We start from the raw sequence: 19,309 nt of genomic DNA, 5'->3' as shown, positions 1-19,309 counted from the left end.
GAAATTGGAAGTTGAAGTGCAGTGATGTTTTCCCTTTGGAGTTTGAGTAGGAAGAAGTATGTCAGGTCAATCTAGACTCTTATAAAGGGCAGTGTTTGATTCAGGCAGTACAGCACCTCGAACATCACCACTTAGTGCTATTCTGTCTGGGTTACTGCACATGCTGATTTCTTGTGTAGAGGAGAAACGGCAACAGTTTCAGGCAACATGACCCAAATGTGAACCAAGAGATGCCGTTATGGAGACTGAAGCCAGAAGAATTGTAGTATTTCTGCTTCTGTTGGCCCTTTTCTCTGAGACTTTTCCTCCTTTTGTGCTGCTAAGCACTAAATCCAATCCACTAAGATGGCTCTTTGAAGCACTTCTGTATTTTTAACACAAAATTAAAATTCCGGGACTATCACCAGGTAGACCAACTACAAAGCTAGACCAAGAAAATGCTTGTACTTCTTGATAAATGATCTTCACAGAACATTTGCTCCTTTCAAGTGGTGAGACAATAGATACTGTAACCACCAAACTGATGCTTTCAATTTGTTTCTATGGTGTGCCATTTTTTTCAAATGCTTCATCCTGGCTGAAGTTGTGGAAACACTGTGTGTTCCTCAAAAACACAAAAGGGATTGTCAGATGGTCTAAAGAAAAAGAAACGCTAGGAGTACAAGGTTCCTGAGGTGATAGCGCTAGGCGAGTAAAAATGCTGAGGCGAGTAGAAGAGTGTGGTTGTCCGAGAAGCACTGCTGTTGGACTTGCCCAAGTCCTCTGCTCCCAGTTGAACTAAAGCAGTGTAGGCTTTGCCTTGGTTGCTCTTGTTCAAACATATCGACCTACAAGAATCGTCAACCTCTAAAACTTCTATCCTCTTGCTCTTCATCGTAGCTGCTACACAATAGAAGGGCTCCATCTTCCTTGCTAGCTCTGCTTAAGAGCTTACTTATGCCAGGCACAGAGGATAATGCAGTGGGCCAGATCTGGAAAAACCTCTCCTGCCTTTCTGCCTAAATGACTATTCATACTTGACTCAATTCACATCTGCTCCTTTATGGATTCAAGACTTACATTTAAAAAAAAAAGAAAAAAATGTGTGTTCAGGGCGTCCTTCAGAAATACTGAAGTGTCTCTGGAACATCAGCCAGTATGGTTAACATGTCTCAAAGACAATTTTTGAATGTCATGTGAAACCTAAGGAAGGAAGGAAGGAAGGGAGGGAGGGAGAGAGGGAGGGAGGGAGGGAGGAGAGAGAGAGAGAGAGAGAGAGAGAGAGAGAGAGAGAGAGAGAGAGAGAGAGAGAGAGAGAGAGAGTCAAACAAAGTCCTTATGCTTGATGTCTAAACTAAGGGCTACTTTGCTTTTCCTATCTTTTCTTGGACAGTGAGAATTGCAGCATGCTTTTCCTTTCCTTAGAAAGATAAAAGAAGGAGAAAAGTGAATATCCAAAGAAAACTAGTTTGGTCTGCTTTTTCATCTTTTCTTTTCTCCTCTGTCTCCTTTAACAAGGATGTACTTCAGAAGGTCCCACACTGAGCTAGTGTAATGTTAAAGGTTCATTGGCCACTGGTTCACTGGTTCACAGCTACATGAAACAGGTACTTTGAAAAGCAGAGATCCAAAAGCATTTGCTGTGCAGTCACAAGGTCCTGTTGGTTTGGGCAGTTCTTAACAATTTTTTTCCTCCTTTTACAGTTTAGTAAATACATAGCAATCTCAGAACACACACAGCCCAGAATTCAGACTATCATGTGCATTCCAAAGCAGAGCCTCTTTCGTTTGTTCTGAGTCAAGCAGAGCAGGCAGTGAAGCAGATAGATGGCATCTGATTTACTTAGGCAATTAGAGCACCAAGAAGAAAGCATTCACTAATGCTGGACCTTGTTAGGCAGATAATTAATGAAAAGCAACTATTTTAAAGCTTCAGTTACAATTTTGGAAGGCTGTAAGTTCTTCTGAGTAAAGGACTGGAAGTTTGTTTTTGTTGATTATTATTGTATGTGGTATGTGTATGAGAGGAGGGGAGAATGGGTGGGTGTATTCATCATGGCACGGCTCACTTGGAGAGGTCAGAACACAACTTTCAGGAACAAGTTCCCCCCTTCCAGCATGGAATTTAGACATTGGATTCAGGTCATCAGGGCTGTGTGGCAAGAGTGAGTTATCCACTGAGCCATCTCACTGGCTCCTTTTCTTAATGAATTGAAAATACTCACCATCCAACCATCATTCCCACCACAGACAGAGGTGAGACATCTTTTGCTTTGAAAGAGATCAGATAGCATGTATAGATATAAACAGTGAAATTGGTGGTGACAGCTTAAAATTCACTATATAAAATAATTATATCTTGTGCTTACAATTATAATATCAGTCATTTTATTTATATCAAATGTAGAGATACTACTTGCCATTAATATGCCAGAGAAGTTCCAGTCCAACCTGTAAACTTCTGAGAAACTCAAAACGATGTTCATTGTCATGTGACAGAAATTAAAAACAGAAAAAGTAAAGCCAAAGTGAGTGGCTGAGAGTTAATAATGAAACCATAGCTGCCTGTAAGCTGTGGGCTAATGAGGGAGTATAGAGGCAGAGAGAAATGTCCAGAGTTAAGCTAGCTGTCACTCCTGCCAGTACATCTGTGTCCTTCCTGTCCTGCTGTTTTGTCTTCTTTCTTTTCTTGTTTTCTCTCTGATTGCAGAAAACATGGAACTGTTTACTGGTTAGACATTATGAATTGAGGGGTTTTCTTTCTTTCTTTGTTTTTGGGGTATTTTTTTTCCTGCCTTAACACAAATACTTTGCTTTGACTGTCCAAACCCAGATGGGATCTCAAACCTTGCTTATGTATTTCTGCTTGTAGTTCTAATATGTCTCATTTTCAAATTATCTGCATATCTCCCTTAATTATGCCAGATTTAAACAGAGTGATCAGAAAATGGAAGCAGAGTTATAAAAGGAAGGCTAGAAATACATAGTAAAATACTTTTCTTCTGCATTTCTCCTCTGCTGTAAGACATCTAACATAACACCTTGGATGAGAGGAATTCAAAAGACAATATTCTATGCTGAAGCATTACATGTTGATGTCTCTCACAAGTGTGGTTCTTTCAGCATTTGGACCCTAATCTGTATAATCTTAGGACAGCTATATAATTTCTCTGTCATAGTTTCCTTGTTTGTAAAATGAGTATAGTAATAATAACAATTATTTGTACTTTTGGGGGAATTGAACAAGAAATACTTAAACTTTTCCTTCCCACATGGCTTGATAATTATCCTCTGTTATGGTAGTTATTATTTTTAATTCAGTGGGAATGGGGAGTCATGTCTCCTCTGTCTTTCTACTGGACTGGGAGTATGTTCTATAAGTATGAATAAATGAGCTTGCACAAATTCACAAAGAAAGTAGTAACAAACACATACCATAGAGTGTCATAAAGTTTATAGGTTTAGAAAGATTGGGTACATGGAGTTCTAGGCAGGAAGACTGTGAACAATCAAAAGGATAGGTCAGTGTGAAGGGAAAGGGAGAAGGGTCAGAGGGAACCACAGCTTAGAGGGTAGTACAAGTCATGGCATGGTCCAGTAGGAAGGGGCTAATTCTCCTGGGCTGAGGAAGGGAATGGAGAAGGTTTGGTGGTACATTGCTATATACATGATGAACTAGCAAATGATTATACTGTGATGTGGTTAATTAGAACTTACTGAGGTAGACAGTTGGACAGAGCATAGAATTCAAGGGAGGGCAGAAAAATAACTGTCATGTCCGATTTTCCAATAAATACAACACAATTTAGCTATTTCAGAGACTAAAATTTGAAACCTTTGATTATATGCTTTGATTAGAAAACATTTTTATGTGTCTTTGGAAATGTTTATACTAAAACTTTGTAGTATAAAAACTGTTAGGAAGCTGGGCAGTGGCAGTGCATGCCTTTAATCCCAGCACTTGGGAGGCAGAGGCAGTCAGATCTCTGAATTCAAGGCCAGCCTGGTTTACAGAGTGAGTTCCAGGACAGCCAGGGCTGCACATAGAAACCCTGTCTCAAAAAACAAAAACAAAAACAAAACCAAAAACAACCTGTAATGAAGCACTCTGGATTTCTAGAAAACTAACCTTTAACTATCCTGTATGCAGTCTTTTATATTTAAATCAATGGCGTATACACTGGTAGTACAGCAATCTATATTTGTTACAAACTATTAATAGTTCCCAGTAGAAATATGTCATTCATAATTTTATAGTTGAGCCACATTTCAAGGGAACTATTCATGATGTACACATACATACATAAGCAGGGATAGTCATTTCTCCTATTAATCTATTTTATATTAAGTGCAATCACCACATAAGCTGGGTTACTTTTTTGTTTTCATTTGACATTAGTACTATAAAGTATACTAGCTGTTGCAATGATATATGGTCAGCTGTGGGAAGTCCATGTAGGCTTAGCCACTTCCACAGAGTTGAGGAGTGGAGGCAGCAGCTGCAGGGAGGAGATGGGACATGTGGGGAACAATGATGCTCTCTTTGTTCTGCTTAGAGTCTCAAGAACTGCTCATTACAGCATACATGACGTTAAATAAATATCAAATATTTGCTTGCCCTAACTGACTTATTGGTGAGTAGTTTCTTCTAAGGGCGACAGGGGATCCCTGGGGTGGAACAGCTTCAGGTGCATTTTCTTATTGGTGCACAGCAGATCTGAGAGTGCCATGCTGGCCAAGTCATTCCACTTCTCAGGGCCTTGATTTTGAATTTTCAAACCAGAGAGAGAAGGTTTAGGTTGACCTCCAAAGACCTTTAGGTTATACAGAGGAGTTTGTGGATGATTAAACAGCTTAGGAAACAGAAGTAAGACATCTGCTGGCACCATGAAGGCAAGGGACTGCCAGATTCTCTTTGAATTAAAGGAATGGAATGTATGATTGATGGTATACAATTGAATTCTAGCTGAACCAGTTTGTTTAGTCGATTTTTCTTTAAAATTGGATATGTAGTCCATTACTTTATACCAGACATGAAATTATGAAGAAAAGCCTGCAAGATTTCAGGGTTGTAATAAATCTATCACACCTACAGCTTCTAGATTCCTGACAGACAGCTTCTTTCCTTCATAATTTTGAATGTGTATCTGCTTAAAATAAATTAGTTAAAACATCAGAAATTTAGTAAACTAGTATACATTATAGATTCTATGAATAAAAGTTAAATAATTTCTGAAGCAGCCGTAGGAATCTTCACAGATTATTGGGTTGTTAGTGTTATACTTAAAGAACTGTGATAGCTGTTAGCATTTGGATCACATTTAGTAGATCTCTCTCTCTCTCTCTCTCTCTCTCTCTCTCTCTCTCTCTCTCTCTCTCTCTCTCTCTCTCTCACCCCCCCTCTCAAACACACACACACACACACACACACACACACACACACACACACACACGGAGAGGGAGGGAGAAGGAGAGAGAAGGGGGAGGAGGGGAGGGAAGGAAGAGAGAGAGAACTTTATTAGCCAGAAAAATAGCCTTATAGAAGTTAACTTTCAAATCTGAGGAAAAACAGCATTTACTCTGATTGTTATTATTTTGTACTTTTACTTCTTCCCATCTGCTTGGGACTTTTGCTGAGATTATTCAAAATTTGCATTTAAAAAAGAAAGTAAAGACATGGCCTTCGACACTCATAGATATCCAGGGACTCTTAGTAATTTTCTTTGAGACACACTACCAAGATTGGGCTCCAGCTTCATATGTAACAAAGCATAACTCTGAAACTCTAATCCTTCTCTTTCTATTTCCTGTGTGTTGGAATTAAGGGCACATACTACAGTGCCAAGTTTATATGCTTCTGGTATAAGACCCAAGGCCTCTTGCAAATTAAGAAAGCATTTTTTCGGGGCCTAGCAAACACAGGAGTGGATCCTAACAGTCAGCTATTGGATGTATCACAGGGCTCCCAATGGAGAAGCTAGAGAAAGTACCCAAGGAGCTAAAGGGATCTGCAACCCTATATTTGGAACAACATGATGAACTAACCAGTACCCCGGAGCTCTTGTCTCTAGCTGCATATGTATCAAAAGATGGCCTAGTCAGCCATCACTGGAAAGAGAGGCCCATTGGACTTGCAAACTTTATATGCCCCAATATAGGGGAATGCCAGGGCCAAAAGAATGGGAATGGGTGGGTAGGGAAGTGGGGGGCACTATGGGGGACTTTTGGGATAGCATTGGAAATGTAATTGAGGAAAATATGTAATAAAAAATATTAAAAATTAAAAAAAAGAAAGCATTTTTTGCCAACTGAACAACATCCCCACCAACTAAACTTGGTGTTATTTAAGGAATGAAAGTATAAGAATTATTGGGGAGCTTGTTTGGTCTGAGGATAAAGAACAGTGCCCCTAGGAAATGAAGCTTAATTTGAAACCTGAAAGATAGTAGCCTGGGCTGGTATTTGTGTTCTCTTAGTGTCTGTATAACATCTGTCCAGGATCTTCTGGCTTTCATAGGCCCTGGTGAAAAATCTGGTGTAATTCTGATAGGCCTGCCTTTATATGTTACTTAAACTTTTTCCCTTACTGCTTTTAATATTCTATCTTTATTTAGTGCATTTGTTGTTCTGATTATTATGTGTCGGGAGGAATTTCTTTTCTGGTCCAGTCTATTTGGAGTTCTGTAGGCTTCTTGTATGTTCATGAACATCTCTTTCTTTAGGTTTGGGAAGTTTTCTTCTATAATTTTGTTTGTAATTATAAGATATTTACTGGCCCTTAAGTTTAAAATCTTCATTCTTATCTACTCCTATTATCCATAGGTTTGGTCTTCTCATTGTGTCCTGGATTTCCTGGATGTTTTGAGTTAGGCTCATTTTGCATTTTTGCATTGTCTTTGATTGTTGTGCCGATGTTCTCTATGGAATCTTCTGCACCTGAGATTCTCTCTTCCATCTCTTGTATTCTGTTGCTGATGCTCTATGGTTCCAGATTTCTTTCCTAGGGTTTCTATCTCCAGTGTTGCCTCACTTTGGGTTTTCTTTATTGTGTCCACTTCCCTTTTTAGGTCTAGTATGGTTTTGTTCATTTCCATCACCTGTTTGGTTGTGTTTTCCTCTTTTTCTTTAAGGACTTGTAACTCTTTAGCAGTATTCTCCTGTATTTCTTTAAGTGAGTTATTAAAGTCCTTCTTTATGTCCTCTACCATCATCATGAAATATGCCTTTAAATCCGGGTCTAGCTTTTCGGGTGTGTTAGGGTACCCAGGACTGGCTTAGGTGGGAGTGCTGGGTTCTGATGATGGTGAGTGGTCTTGGTTTCTGTTAGTAAGATTCTTACGTCTGCCTTTTGCCATCTGGTAACCTCTGGAGTCAGTTGTTATAGTTGTCTCTGGTTAGAGCTTGTTCCTCAGGTGATTCTGTTAGTTTCTGTCAGCAGACTTGGGAGACTAGCTCTCTCCTGAGTTTCAGTGGTTAGAGCACTCTCTGCAGGCAAGCTCTCCTATTGCAGAGAAGGTGCACAGATATCTGTTGATCAGATTTGCCTCCTGGCAGAAGATGAAGGCCCGAAACAAGGTCTGTCCCAGAAGCTATTAGCTTCTGTAAACCACACGCTCACCTGTGCAGTCTAGTCTTGGCAGGATCTAGGAAGGAAGATGGCTCCCGCGGCTGCTCAGGCGAAGAAGCCCACCCGGGCGGGGTGGACACCTCTCCTCTGGCAGGGAAGGTGCCCAGATGTCTGGAGCCTGTGCAGACTAGTCTTGGCAGGATCCTGGAACCAAGATGTCTCCAGCAGATGCTCCAGCAACAGCCTCCCGGGCGGGGCAGACACCTCTCCTCTCTTTTTATTTATTTTTTAAAAAGTTTTATTTTGTATTTTAATCGTGTGTTTTAGTGTGTGTGTGTGTGTGTGTGTGTGTACAAGCAAATCAGAGAGCTCTGGTTTATAGGAGTTACAGCAGAACCATTGCCCTCAGTGTTTTCAAGAGTTGATATTATAAACCTGTTAGATACGTGGCACAACATCTTCTCGGCACATTTTCAGGCACAGTCCGATGAGAAATAAAAGAGAAGATAAAATGTCTCTGAGTTTGGAAGAATAGACATATCTGTGGTCCAAAAAGGTTAGGCACATTGCTAGTGCTATTTTCATGATCATCTTGTATATCAGTTTATTTAAGCAGTGAAGGGGAAAGTCATTGACATTTTTCATGAATTACTTGGGTATATTGTAAGGGAAACGAAAGTATAAAGAAGGAAATCAATTTAGGGAGCTCCTGCAGTGACACAAAAAGAACTTGTGATAGTTTGGCGTGTTCAGTGGGAACAGAAATTGAGAAAGAAATTGATTTGACATATAGTTTGAGGATAATATAAATGACCAATGACTCATTTTTAAGATAAGCTGAGGAATAAGATGAATTATGAGTGACTCTCAGTTCCTGATGTGCACTGAGATGGAGATGCAGAGAGGACAGAAGTAGGTGGCATTTCTCTGCTTTACAAAGCATGGGAATGAAAGAGACTGGGTTCCTGTTTGCAGCAATACCTACACAGCCAGCACCAAATTACCAACGTATCTTTGCAAGCCACATTCCCATTAGCAACTGTCTGTTTTAAAGATAAAACATCTTGTCCATTCCTTTCATTCTTCCAGGATAATGAAATTATTCTGTTTGTCCCAAGTAAATATTTCTATTGTATATTTCAACTAAATATATAACTCTTTCAAAGTTACAGAGATGCAACCAAAACAATAAGAGGAAAGAAAATTATTTTAGACATTGACATCAAAAATTTTTTGCCAGTCTTGTGTATATAAAGAGTACTAAATATTATTTTAAAAATATTATTACCTGAGCTCTCTTAAGACAGTGGTTTTCTCTTAAGCACATGGTCCACATAAGTGGAAGTGTTACTGCAAGTGGAGCATCTTGACAATGGTCGTACAGTGCTGTTTCCACACCGGAGCATCTGCCTCTTCCCTAGCACACATGCCCTTGAACAAATGGTTGACCTATGATCACATGGGTTTCTAAGTTGTCCTTTCAGCTTCTCTTTGTTCATAGAAGTAAGAAGATATATAAAGGAATATTAGTAGAAGAGGAGTCTCAATTCTTCCCAGAGTACAGTGGCCTCAATTTCCTTATCTCAAGGGCATTGAAATATAAAAAAATCCAAAAACAATTTTAAATGTTGCCCTATTTTTCTTTAAAATTATGTAAAGCAAATCTAGAAAAGTATGACTAGCTAATGGGTACCATAGATGATAGGCAGTTTTACATATCTACCGGTGTGTGTGTGTGTGTAAATACAGAAATGCATGTATGCTCACCTTGTAGCATAGTGCTCTAATGGATGCTCATTTGTTCCTTTTCTTACTTTCTTGAAATCGTTTTGAATAAAGAGAAAAACATTAAAAGATGTATAGGTTATTTATACTTTCTTCGTTTTTCCTTGTTATTAATTAATTAATTTATTTATTTATTGTTTGTTTGTTTGTTTGTTTTGTTTTTTGAGACAGGGTTTCTCTATATAGCCTTGGCTGTCCTGGAACTCACTCTGTTGACCATGCTAGCCTCGAACTCAGAAATCCGCCTGCCTCTGCCTCCTGAGTGCTGGGATTAAAGGCGTGTGCAACCACGCCCAGCTTATTTATTTATTTTTAGTTGGGTATTTATTTCATTTACATTTCCAATGCTATCTCAAAAGTCCCCCACATGCCCCTCCACTCACACCCCCACCCACCACCCACTCCCACTTCTAGGCCCTGTCATTCCCCTGTACTGAGGCATATAAAGTTTGCACCACCAATGGGCCTCTCTTTCCACTGATGGCCAACTAGGCCATCTTCTGATTCATATGCAGCTAGAGACAGGAGCTCGGGAGGGGGGGGGGTACTGGTTAATTCATATTGTTGTTCCACCTATAGGATTGCAGATCCCTTTAGCTCCTTGGGTACTATTTATACTTTCTAATTATCTTTACCATTGCAGAAAGTATTTATCTTTTCTGGAACATTCAGACAAAACCTGGATCCCAATGGAAAATGGAAAGATGAAGAAATATGGAAAGTTGCAGATGAGGTAAGGATGACAAAGTAGTTTTAAAGAAGTAGATTATACACACAGGTGTGGTTGCCATAGATGATAGGCAGTTTTACACATCTACTGGTGTGTGCATGTGTGAATACAGAAATGCATGTATACTCACCTTGTAGCACAGTGCTCTAATTTACTGGCACATTCTTGTCAGAACCTTTGACTCATCCTCCTTTCAGGAGTGTCGTCCCTTTCCATATAGTCTATTCGTGGTGCTTTACTAAAGTTCTATAAACCCAGTTGCTCCTAGACGACGTATGTTTCTCTCACTATTTTGGAGACTGAGAAGTCCAAGGTTAAGGAGCCAGCAGACAGTATTTATTATCTGCTAAGGCCCTACTTGCTGTCACTTCCGAGGTGTGTTTCTTGCTGCAACTCACTCAGTATAAGTGGTCAATAAGCACTGTGGAGCCTCTTTTCATTATAGTGTTAATCCCATCCTTGGGGTACTCAGAGCCCATGACCTAATCACTTCCCAAATATTTTATTTTATCTCTCAGTAGCACTACCTTGGACAGTCTTGTGTTAAAATGAGTTTCTGAAAACATGGGAACCTAGAACTTCCTCCTTTACTCCCCTCCAAAGTTATGTCTTGTTCTTATGAAAATAGATTACTCCACTTCAACAAACACCAAAGTCTTAACACATTTTGGTATCAGTGTATAACTGGAAATCACAAAGTCTCAACTCAGCCAGCTCCACGAGACGAGACTTGGGACTTTAGGTTTTTCATGTTGGCATTCCACCATTCCTTGCACTTTGCCCATTGTTGTTCCCTTGATGTTCGCTCTTTGGCCTCCCCTGAGAACAGATCTTGCCAGGAGCTTTGAAGCCTCTGAGTGCTAAATGTAACCCCTTGGGTAACCAACCTTAACCTTCTCCTAATAAAATGCACTGAGATTAACCGCTTTTCACTATCAGGGTTTCCTTATTACCCAGCAAACACAAGGATTTTAAAGAAAACATTAACTAAATTGCTAGTGATATACTGTAAGATCCTTGATGTACTTTTACAGAGTGTCCTATCAGAATACAATGTGCTGAGAGAGAGCTTGGGAAAGAAAGAATTAGGCTTTGTAAAGCTTACAAGGTATTGCCAAGTCTCCATAAAATTTGCAGGAAAGTGAGACCATAAAATCATCTAAAATGTTAGGAGATAGGTTTAGAAGACTTTAGATTCCAGAATAATACAGGTAGTCATGTGATTGGATTTTGTCTACCAGTCCATCTTTAGATGTATCTTTTCATTGGATCCTCTTTTTAAATTGATGTTCATAAAGATGCTGCTCCTGAGCAAACAGTAATGTCCCATGGTTTGAGTAAGAGTGACAAGTATTTTGCTGAAGAGTCCACAAAGAAACATAAGCACCAACCCCTAGCTTACAGCAGCAGGCAGGAGATTTAGGTTAAAAGGCGCAAATCCTAGGCTTTAATCCTATATGGTTGATGATCCAATATAGGCAAATAGGAACACGTTGAGGTGTGTCAGCCTACTAAGGCACTAGGACAAAAGTCTAACCTTCCTGCCCTGGTTCATGGCAGCTTGCTGCCCTATGCAGCTCTGGGGAGCTTTCTAAAGACTGTATCTTTAGCCTACTTCTCACCCCTCCCTGTGCTGCTGCTGGACAGGGTTCCTGTTGTACACTGACTGCTTAAAGGACCTTTGTGATTTGGTCTTTGCTGCTCTACTCTCAGCCCCACCCCCCATGTGCCCTGTGAGTTCACTACTGTGAATTTTAATTTTCCTTAGAGCACAGTGTGCTGCTCTCTGTTCTATGGTACGGGTTGGGGCAGTTGTTTCTGCTTTTTACCTTCGGGTTTCTGGACCTGGGAAACCCTTGCAGAGCACCACTCCTGCTCCTTCTCACCATTCAAGCCTTCCTTCGCACATCACTTTGTTCTTAAATCCATCCTGACCTTCCTGCTTTGGGAAAGGAGACTTTCCTAGGTATATCTATGCCTCAGCTCCTCAAAATTTCCTACACTGAATCAAAATTCACCTCTTGGCTACTCCATATCTCCTATGAGAATTTAAGTTCCCCAGGATTATGGAATCATGCCCTGATCTCTGTTGTTCCTGCTGTAGTTGGATCCCTGGGTGGTTTTTGATAAGTATTGATTGAATGATCTGAACAAGTAAAGAATTCTTTTATCTCATGTAAAATATGTTGTGAAAATATCCTCATGGTTAGTGCCCAATAGACATCACTACCCTCATCTCAGTAAAGGTCTTGCTAAGATGGCTGGTGGATTCTGAAAAGAACTGCAGCCCTGACTTGGGGCCCTCCGCTGTTTCAGCCCTACTAAGCTGTGTGATCTTGGCCCCTTGACTCTGGCTCTTAGATGTAGGGATTTTTGTTTGTTTGTTTGTTTGTGTTTCCTTATTAGATTAATTTTTAAATTTATCATCTTTACATCCTAATAGTCAAGGGAACGGTTGTAGAAACAATTTAAATAGCGAAACAGGGGTCCTGTAAGTGGGACATTTCCCTGAGAAGTTCGCAGAATGGGAACACAAGGAGCTGAGGGTATCCATTTTTACATTGCCCACTAGTGCTTACAGGCAAAGCATAATCCACCCTTTTTACTTAAAAAAAAAAGTCATAGAAAACAAAAATCTTACAAATACTTCTGAGTAGTTTGGTATAGAGTACTGATTTATCTAAACATATTTGAATACTTTTAACTTTGTTATTTGATGGGTGGTCATTGAGTTAAAGATTTATAAAGCACAGTATATAATTTCTGAGCTAAAACTAGCACTAATTCATTCATCCTTAATTTATAATGCTTAAAGACTCATAGTACATATTAAATGAATGGCTGAAAGGAAGACGAATGAATGAATGGATGGATGGATGGATGAATATATAAATGAATGAATGAATGAATGATGAATGTGTTGAGGCCGAGAGTGTTCCTAACTGAAAAATACATATTTACCGTCAAGAAATGTATGGTCTAACAGGGAAAAAAATACACAATTCTAATACAGGATGCCTGGCTGTCCTGTGGGTAGGCAAGGATATTTAAGAGGGTAATCAGACTGAGCAGTAGGACAAACCCTGAAATGTTAAGCTGTATAAAGAATTAAAGGTTGATGCTGCTGGACACAGTAGTAGGTGTGTGTGTGTGTGGGGGGGGGAGAGGTCAGGATGTCCTTGGGCCATATGAGAACAATTATATTTTATTTTTCCAGTAAAAGAACTTCTGTAGGATTTAAAACAGAGAAATGATCCAAGTTCAAACCTGCATTTTAGGGAGAGCTCTTAAATATTTCTGTGACATGTTGACAATTTGACTCATTGATACTTGCAGAATGATGTTTAAGAAATGATAGAAGGCCAGACGAGGAGCAGTGTGCCAGAACTGACAGAAAGGTTTCAGAAACCCTGGGGGAACTTCTAGGCTGGAGATAGGCATTGAAAGCCATTAGCTTAAACATATACATTGATGCCATGTAAATAACCAAAATCTGGACATAGGAGGGGAGGGGACATTGGTGTTGAAACCTGATATGGATGGGACAAAGCTGTATATTATAGTATCCCCTGTGATACACCAGGCAGGCTTCCTTGTACTCTGTGCCTACATTCCCTACTATCTCAGGAACTTTTTAAACATTAACGAGTTTACACAAAGGGTAGTTTTAACAAGCCACGTGTTTGAACTTCCATAATGAGCAGCACTAAGAGTCTGGCATAAACAATGATATGAGCCACTTCTGAACTCATCTCCAAAATCATGAATCTTTCTGAAGGCCTTATCTAACTCTCACATGTTAGAGTGATATGGGTATATATCTTACCTGTACATACAAAATTCCAGATTCATGAAGAACAAGAAACAAACCTGTCTGTCTTTATTTAGCTCTTATACACCTCGTGGTTCTTAGCAAAGAAGACACAATGTACATGTATTGAGTAAGGCAAAAGCACCAGGACATCTATAATTATGCCTTAATTTTGACAGACTGCTTTTTGATCTTTTTATTAAGCCCCCTTTAAAATTGCAGTTTAAAAATATAAGCCATTAATTCTAAAAGAATCTTCATATTCTACCCTAACAATAAGAGCCTTTAAATTTTAGTCATGTTCCATTTTTAACTAAGTAACTTCTTACTTCATGAGAAAGTTATCAGTTTCTCAGATTTTATAAGTGAAGGAGATAAGTATTAGGATGGCATGATTTTTTAAAGCTTCCTCAGCTAATTTTCATATTTCTCATCCTGTATTACAGATAGAAGATGAACATGTCATGTCATGTCTTCTACCCTTTCTGCTCTTGAATCCTTTGCCATCAGTTATAATGGAGTGAATAACTGTGTTCTCTATCTGTTATCTTTAAAGCACATATTGAATTGTATTGCAATTGCATCTATCTATCTATCTATCTATCTATCTATCTATCTATCTATCTCTGTATCTGTATCTATTCATCTATATAATGTGACAGGAACAGGTATAATTGTTTATCACTGCTAGGGAACATGACACTTACAAGGTGAACACTGAATGATTTTGTAATGAAGTGTGGGGCAGAAAGAAATCCTCCAGTCCATTTAGAGCTATCGATATTATTGCCAGATTTTGGTTACTCAAACTAAGTAGGAGTTGGGAGTTGAGGGTTATGTGAAATTTATTCTGTGCAAACTCATGTCTGCTTTTAGAATGCCAGCCTCTTGAGTGATTTTAGTTATGCCCCTTCTAAGCACAGTGTTTGTCTTTATTTTCTACAGGTTGGACTCAAGTCTGTAATAGAGCAGTTTCCTGGACAGCTCAACTTTACCCTTGTGGATGGGGGTTATGTGCTAAGCCACGGCCATAAGCAATTAATGTGCTTGGCCCGATCTGTTCTCAGTAAGGCCAAGATCATACTGCTTGATGAGCCCAGTGCCCATCTAGACCCCATGTAAGTTCCAAAACTCCTGTTAGATAATCATGCAATACAAGTAGAGTCCTTGAAGTTACCTCATACTGGTACAAATTCCCATTCAGCTACCATGCCTACAAGTAGGGGGTACAAAATAATTTTCCAGGGGAAAAATCACTATTTAACATGAGCACAAGTACTTTTTTTTTTCAACAAGAGCTCTGTTTTTCCTCCTGACTGGAGTCTGGAATTTATAAAACCCTTCAACCTCATTAACACATAATAAATACTTAGTTAGGTATGCACACACTTATGGCTTCCCTCTGTATCCTATTTATATCATAAATATATTACAGCACAAAATAAGTAACTGATGCTGAATCTACATAAAATGTAGTTTCATGTTTATGAAATTTTCTTCTAAGCATTTGCTTTATTAGTGTATTAAAGAATATTAAATACTTAGAATGGCTTAAAAGCTGATTGTAGCTCATTCTGTATCACCATTATCCTAAAAGTATTTTTAAGTAAAGAACTAAGTCCATAGAATACTATATAATATTGTCAAAGATAAAGGCAGAAAATTCACACTCTATAATGTTTTATGTTTCTTGCTTTGCTAGAACATACCAAGTAATTCGACGGGTTCTAAAACAAGCCTTCGCTGGTTGCACAGTCATCCTCTGTGAACACAGGATAGAAGCAATGTTGGATTGTCAGCGATTTTTGGTAAGCCATTAATACTTGATTGGTATCTCATTCTCCATTTATTTAAATAATCTTGCACAGCTGGATTTGCATACCCTTTCTTCATACTTATGTCACACATCCACCACCTACCCTTAGTCTCTTTCCCCTGGACTTGAGCTATGAAGTGGTGAGGAAAGTTAGCACACTTCTCTGGGATCATATCACTAAATGACACTGTAGATAAGATATCTATGCTTTCAGATCGTTGTGTGGTGAACAAGTCACAAAATGTACAATTGAAAAAAAAAAAGTCTGTCTGTTTCTTACAGTAACTCAGCTTCCGATGGGGAAGATAAGGGTGGGCCTTACCATTAGTGGTTCAGTGTAGTAGGAGAGAAGCCTGTTCCATCATCCCCATTACTACTGGAACTCAGGGTAGAGTCCCTGTCAGACACCTTCTCACTCTCCCCCCATCCCACCCCCCCAAAAATGTCACAGTTCCTGTTTAGACATGGGAAGTTCCAAGGATCATGTAAAATTTTCACTTTCCCAAGGCTTTTGAATATTCTGGAGGTAAATGCTTTTTTAATGAAGCATTTTTGATCCTATTGTCATTGCCCAGTTACAAGTGCCTAGAGAGTAGATGCATCTCTTGTTCTGTGGTGGTCAAGTACAGGGACTAGGTAAGGGGCTCTACTCTCTGACCTCAAGCTTGCAAATAGTTTAACATGCACTGCAGGCGTTATTCTCAGTCACTCCTGAACAATTTGGAACCTTTCGGCCTCAACCCCAGGTAGGAGGAAGCTCAAAGTTAATGGTTATATATAGCTCAGTTTAAGAGTACGTGGGTCATGGATTATTTTGCTTTGCAAAGCTCCTTCAGTTCCTCAACTGTTCTCTGAAGGATGGCAACAGCTAGTATTACATTAAATTTTCAAATCCCTATTGCTACTTTCCTGGATGTGAAAGCTAAGTGAAAAGTGCAAGCTCTGTATCCTGTGCTTTCTTTGGACTTTTGTTCTTCTTTGGGCCTGGCTCAGTTTGTGTCAGCACTGGCCTGCTCTTCACTCAGAGGTCTCACTAATGCCCTCTCCCTTAGGTCATAGAAGAGAGCAATGTCTGGCAGTACGACTCCCTTCAGGCTCTTCTGAGTGAGAAGAGTATCTTCCAGCAGGCCATTAGCTCCTCAGAAAAGATGAGGTTCTTCCAGGGCCGCCACTCCAGCAAGCACAAGCCTCAGACTACGCAAATTACTGCTCTGAAAGAGGAGACAGAAGAAGAAGCTCAAGAAACCCGTCTCTAGTGCTGGGATGCTGAGGAAGCAACTCAGTGCACTGAGTCCATTTCCAGAACCATGCAAAATGAAAAAGCCAGGCATTTCCCATGCTTCTAACCCCAGTGCTGGGGACACAGAGACAGGGGGATCCCTGGGGCTCTGTGGCAAGTGATCCTAGCCCACAAAGGGAGTTCCAGGCTAGGCACCTGAGAGACAATACCTGTGGATATACTCTTGCTTCTACATGCAAGTACATATACACATGCATGCACATTGGTGGACATAAACACAGAAAAGCAAAGAAGAAGGAACGAGGGAAGAAAATAGTGCAAATAATTGCAAAGCAATCATATATGGAGTCTGCTCATGGACTTAGAGGAGGTGAACTCACTACTGTGCCTTTGAAAGAAGGGGAAAGCCTGCGACTTGCTCTTTAAGAGACTGTTTTGGAAGAGAATTCAAAAACGTTCATATGGGTATGGGTAACTGACTTTCCAGCAGTGGTCAAATTGTTTGAACAGTACTTCAGATAGTTGATAATGACCACTTGTGTATTGCAAGGCAGATTTTTCTGAAAATATTTGCCCCCTAATAGCTGAAAAAGCAGCTATAAATGCCAACCAGGTTAGTCATTTGGCTTATTGTTCAGTACAGCTGGTTAATTTGCATTATTGAAGAACTGAAATTATAGTGCTTAGATATAGGACAAAGTAAAGAGAACTAAAAACAGTGTCTTATATAACTCAAAGCCCAACTTTCTCTTCTCTAAGATATGTATTGCCTTTTATACATTGTCTGCCCCATTCCAAGCAAATGTTAGAATATTATAAAAAATACTGGGTGGGATTGATTGAAAGATGCCCAACATCTGGTGATCTAGTAACCCATCAGGATTAAGGATATCCAGATCTTGGAAATTAAGATTAAGACCATCTTGCCTTACTACCGTACAGCTAAACATTCTTATTACCAGAATAAGACCTAAGGAAAGAACTGTTTCAGTCCCATAAAGTGGCCTGGATAATTTCCTTGATATGGAAATCGACAAACTTATGTTCCCAGAAAGCAACAGATCTAAGACTTCTGAAGTGAAGGAAGGTTCTGTTAGTGCAAACTAGTGCAGCAGCCCAGGGCCAGGTCCAGGGTTAACATGCAGACAGGCCATGGACTGTGTGGGTAGATGCTCATGGAAATGTGCAGTAGTATGTTCATGTGCACTCAGCTAGCTGTGTGTACTTCAAACTGTCTCCACAGAGATGTTGGGGAGACACTCTGAAAAAGAATTAATTGTGAATTAGTTTTATATACTTTGTTTTATAATTTGTGATGCAAATGAAAATTTCTCTGGGAAATATTTATTTTAGTAATAATGTTTCAAACTCATATATAACAATGCTGTATTTTAAGAATGATTACATAATGACTTATATTTGTATAAAATAATTTTTATATTTGAAATGTTAACTTTTTATAGCACTAGCTATTTTAAAACAGGGGAGTGAGGAGGACAGGGATGATAAGGATCATTCAACTTCATGTTGTGAAGACGAGCTGATGTAAATCTTGTGCCCATCTGTGTGGTTCTCAGACAACACATGCTCTCTTTTAATGCAGCTTTGAAGAAGATGGTACCACAAGTTAAGACAGTCCCCTGATGGGCACATCAACTTCTGAACTGCAAACTAAGCTTTAGAGGAATGTATTATATTTATTACTGTAATAGAATATCATGTGTCAATAAAATCCTTTTATTTGTGTGAAACTCATCTGTTTTCAGATATATTCATTGGGATTCCTAGCTCTGGAATCCCTAGCTCTACTCTCTACGATTCTTAGAACACAAACCTTCCTTTTAGATATAATCTCGTTGAGAATCCCAGTTGAATTAGAGCACAAGACATTAAGTTGGGTCTTTAAACCCAACTAGATTTTTTTTTTTTTTTTTTTTTGTCAATTTGATGCAAGATAGAAGTATCTAGGAAGGGAACCTCAGTTAACAAAATACCTCCAACAGGTTGACTGTAGATGAGTTTGTAGTTCATTTTCTTGATTGAAATTCATGTGGGAGGATCTAGATCACTGTGAGCTACAACACCCAGACTGGCAGTCCTGGATGGTGCAAGAGATTGGGCTGAGCAAGCCATGGGGAACAAGCCAACAGCATCTCCTCCACAGCCTCTATTTTAGTTCCTGCTTTGAGTCCCTCAAGGATGAACTATAAAATGTAAGCCAAAATAAACCCTTTCCTTCCCAATTTGCTCTTTGTCAATGTTTATCATAAGAATAGAAACTTACCCAGCACAGTGTACAACAGAGCTCATTCTTGATGGGGTGCTGTACTGGCTGCTTTTCTGTGTCAACACAAGCTGGAGTTATCACAGAGAAAGGACCC

The 19,309-nt window shown here is 39.4% G+C and overlaps 1 protein-coding gene across 3 annotated transcripts in view; it reads left to right on the top strand.

Moving 5' to 3' along the window:
* Cftr (CF transmembrane conductance regulator) overlaps nucleotides 1-18,666 on the top strand; it is a 146,153-nt gene extending 127,487 nt beyond the window's left edge. For all 3 annotated transcript variants that reach the window (XM_021164958.2, XM_085840806.1, XM_085840805.1), the window contains 4 exons: nucleotides 9,975-10,064; nucleotides 14,818-14,990; nucleotides 15,575-15,680; nucleotides 16,741-18,666. In XM_021164958.2, coding sequence (XP_021020617.2) covers nucleotides 9,975-10,064; nucleotides 14,818-14,990; nucleotides 15,575-15,680; nucleotides 16,741-16,944 — 573 coding nt within the window. In that variant the 3' untranslated portion in view covers nucleotides 16,945-18,666. The remainder of the gene's footprint in view (nucleotides 1-9,974; nucleotides 10,065-14,817; nucleotides 14,991-15,574; nucleotides 15,681-16,740) is intronic.
* Nucleotides 18,667-19,309: the final 643 nt, after the last annotated feature.

This window comes from Mus caroli, unplaced genomic scaffold (assembly GCF_978045245.1).
Source record: "Mus caroli unplaced genomic scaffold, Mus_caroli_1 scaffold_7, whole genome shotgun sequence".
In the NCBI taxonomy this organism is placed as follows: Eukaryota; Metazoa; Chordata; class Mammalia; order Rodentia; family Muridae; genus Mus; species Mus caroli.
Note: the sequence above shows the minus strand (reverse complement) of the source record. Positions and strands in the feature narration are given on the sequence as shown.